This window comes from Sinocyclocheilus rhinocerous, unplaced genomic scaffold, assembly GCF_001515625.1.
Source record: "Sinocyclocheilus rhinocerous isolate Xijiao unplaced genomic scaffold, SAMN03320098_v1.1 scaffold936, whole genome shotgun sequence".
Taxonomy (NCBI): Eukaryota; Metazoa; Chordata; class Actinopteri; order Cypriniformes; family Cyprinidae; genus Sinocyclocheilus; species Sinocyclocheilus rhinocerous.
The window spans coordinates 359,292-363,175 of NW_015662583.1; the positions used below are offsets into that span (position 1 = coordinate 359,292).

The following is a 3,884-nucleotide window of genomic DNA, read 5'->3' on the forward strand; positions in this document are numbered from 1 at the left end:
ATTAAAATAAATATTATTATCAGTATTTTTTGCCTTGTGTTCCAGGAACATCCTTAAAACAGCATAAATGTAACTAAGAATAAAAATTGCATTAGATATTTTTGCTTTTGCATAAGATATTTGATTTTATTGTAGTTAACTGCATTTAGAGTAAGGGCTGTATGCTAATAACATGTTCTGGTTTTCTTTATTTCCTTAAAACAGCATAAATGTAACTAAGAAGAAAAATTGCATTAGATATTTTTGCTTTTGCATAAGATATTTGATTTTATTGTAGTTAACTGCATTTAGAGTAAGGGCTGTATGCTAATAACATGTTCTGGTTTTCTTGATTTAAAAACACTCACACACACACACACACACACACACATATATATATATGAATGAATATATATGAATGTTAATAAAGTTGAGTAATAATCACCTGAAGCACTTTCTGGTATTTCTGCACCTCTTCCGGGTCGAGCGACGCCGTCTCTTTCTCTGTCAGTCGAGCTTCATAAACCTTGACCACATCTTCAGCTTTCAGCAGGTCTTTCAGCAGCGATTTCAGTGAATTCAGCCTGAAACACAAAGAACGAGTCAGGAACCCTGAGGACGGCTGTGAATTATTCTGATATTAATTCTAATATTTAATTGGCATATTTTACAACAGCTGATATTTTATCTGATACATCCCATATAATTACATTCATGATGTTTTGAAATGAATTGTTTAATCATATGAATCTGTTTTTACACTGATATCAGACATTTGATATGAAGCAAAAAATATATATAATCATTTAATCATTTGTTAAGTATTTCATTCATTGGATTATGAAACCTAATTATGTAATATATAACAACACAAAAAAAATGTAAGTGGGATTACCGTTCATAAATTTGAGGCCAGTAAGATTTTTTATTTTGAAAGAAAGTAATACTTCTATTCGGCAAGGATGCATGATTTTCAACAGTTATATTAAATGTAAAATTTTAATAATAATAATAATAATAGTATATTCAAATAGAAAACAGTTATTTTAAACCGACCACAAACTTTTTGTGAACAGTTTTGTATCATTACCATGAAATCCAGCTTTTATGGCTGTGTTTTATGTACGGTGTACCTCTGCAGGTGTGCAGTAGTGTAGTTCTCCAGGTTAACTAGTCTCTGGTTAATGAGGTCCAGCTGTGCGCGCAGGTATCTGGCTTTATCGCTGTCCGTGGTGTCTTTGAGTTCGGTCTGAACGCTGTCTCTCAGGCTCTGACACTCGACCTTCAGCGTCTGCATGTCCTTCTGAAAGACCTGCACACAAACGGCTCACCGTTAAACCGGCGGAGAAACTCTCGGCGATCGGTTCTGAGCCGCTCCGGTGCGTTTGTCACCTGTGTGCCGGCGATGTGGCGCCCGCACTCCTCCGGCGCGTCCTCTCCGAACGCGATGAACAGGAACGTGACGAGGGACGCTTCGGCGCCGTCCAGTTTGAATCGGAGCGCGCTGAGCTCGTTCAGTAGTTTGACGCTCACGGCCGCCGCGTATTCAGATCCCTCTCCTCGAGCGGCTGCGACACACGCAACACATTCAGGACGTTAAACAGCAGATCTGCATTCTTTTTTTGACTTGTTTTCCATTACAAATATCTAAACATTCTTCATAGTGTGGCGTTAAAGGGATAGTTCACTCAAAAATGAAAATTCTGTCATTAATTACTCACCCTCTTGTCGTTCTAAACCCGTAAGACCTCCGTTCGTCTTCGGAGCACAAATTAAGATATTTTTGATGAGTTCTGAGAGCTCTCTGACCCTCCCATAGACAGCAATGTAATTACCACGATCAAGGTCTAGAAACGTAGCAAGGAGATGGTAAAATAATCCATGTGACATCATCAGGGGTTCAAGCGTAAGTTTACGAAACTACGGCTTTAAATTGAACGAAAACAATGTATCCGTTTGACGCAGCTGACACAGAATAGCATACGCTGTTTATGTTCAGTGGATACTCTCCAAAATGGCACTACAGTGTGACGCGGAGCAGACGAATTGTTGAATAAAGTAGTTATTTTTGTTTTCATTGCGTACAAAAAGTATTGTCGTAGCTTCGTAAACTTACGCTTGAACCCCTGATGATGTCACATGGATTATTTTATTATATATGTAATAATATTTAATTAATTTAATTATTATTTGTGCTCCTTGCTACGTTTCTGGACCTCGATCGTGGTAATTACATTGCTGTCTATGGGAGGGTCAGAGAGCTCACAGAATTAATCAAAAATGTTTGTATTTATATATACATAATAAACAAACACAGTACATATACATATATAATGTAAACAAAAACTTTTATTTTGGATGCGATTAATCACGATTAATCGTTTGACAGCACTAATTATTATTTATTATTATTATTATTAATTATTCAGAATGTTATTAATTCTTTAAAAAAATATATGGTATTATTATCAGGATTTTTTTTGCCTTATTTATTTATACCATAAATGTATTTGAGAAGCAAAATTGCATATTAATATTTGCTTTAAGGGGGAAAAAATCTGGAGTTTAACTTTTTATTTTAATTTTTCTTTATAGCATAAACCTCACAAATTTTTCTACATTTATGCTTTAACCAACAAGAAAAATAAACCTAATTCAAGATATATTTTGTGAAAACGAATCTTAATATCTTACTTGCACTTTTTTTATTATATTATGATATTTTACTGGAAAACAAGATCTTAGCATTAAGATCACTTCTGGTTTTCTTGAGGTCTTTTAAAAAAAATTATTTAACGATTTTATTAATAAAAAAAAAAAAAAAAAACTATTATTATCAGGATTTTTTGCCTTATTTTCCAGAAATATCTACACATAAATGTACTTGAGAAGCAAAATTGCAAGATATTAAAATTAAAAAAAGGGATAAAATCTGGAGTTTTTTTATAGCATAAACCTCACTATTTAAATTCAAATTTGTCTTGTTTTAAGGATGTTTAGATATTTTACTGGAAAACAAGACTGAGATATCAGAGATATTAATATTAATGAATAGATGTATTAATTTACTTTAAAAAAATATTTTTCACAAACTTTTGAACGTTAGTGTATCATGGTTTCCACAAAAAATTATATTTATATAATCTAATAATTAAAAAAATGATATATTACATAATACCATTATTATATTATTTACATTATATAATATTTCTATAAAATATTACATAAAATATTTTGATCAAATAAATGCAGCATTGATAAGAAAAAAATCATAATTATTCTTTTAACCAGTAATATAAATATAAATAAATCTATATTTAAAAAAAAAAATCAATACATTTTTGCAAGATTTATGCTTAAAACAACAACAAAAAACTGTTGGTTGGATAAGAAAAAAAAAAATATATATATATATATTTTGATATATTTTGTTAAAACAAGTCTTAATATCTTACTTGAACACTAGCAATAAATTTGTCTTGTTTTAAGGATGTTTAGAAATGTTACAAGAAAACCAAATAAAGATATTAATATTAATATCTTAAGTTTTAGGACTTAAAAACATGTCTCTGGACCCCTGAATTCTGCATTTTGTTGTGAATCTGTGCGTACACTGCAAAAAATTATTTTCTTACTCAGTATTTTTGACTAGATTTCCATTACAAATATCTAAACATTATTTAAAAAAAAAACACATTTACTTGAGAACTAAAATTACTATTATTAAGCCTGTTTTCTGAAAAACTGATCAAAATTAAGCGAGTTAACTCTCTCTCACACACACACACACACACACACATCCTCTCTCTCTCACACACACACAAATACGCACACAGACATGTAGGAACACACAAACACAGCCACAGTCTCACTTTATCACCTTGTTTTCATGTCCTGTGTGTCGT

The 3,884-nt window shown here is 31.6% G+C and overlaps 1 protein-coding gene across 2 annotated transcripts in view; it reads right to left on the reverse strand.

The window, feature by feature from the left end:
• The window catches only part of LOC107728115 (desmoplakin-like), a 40,106-nt gene that overhangs the window by 11,307 nt on the left and 24,915 nt on the right, over positions 1-3,884 (reverse strand). For both annotated transcript variants that reach the window (XM_016538195.1, XM_016538196.1), the window contains 3 exons: positions 1,372-1,547; positions 1,113-1,291; positions 425-563 (listed from right to left, as the gene is read on the reverse strand). In XM_016538195.1, the coding sequence (XP_016393681.1) occupies positions 425-563; positions 1,113-1,291; positions 1,372-1,547 (494 nt within the window). The remainder of the gene's footprint in view (positions 1-424; positions 564-1,112; positions 1,292-1,371; positions 1,548-3,884) is intronic.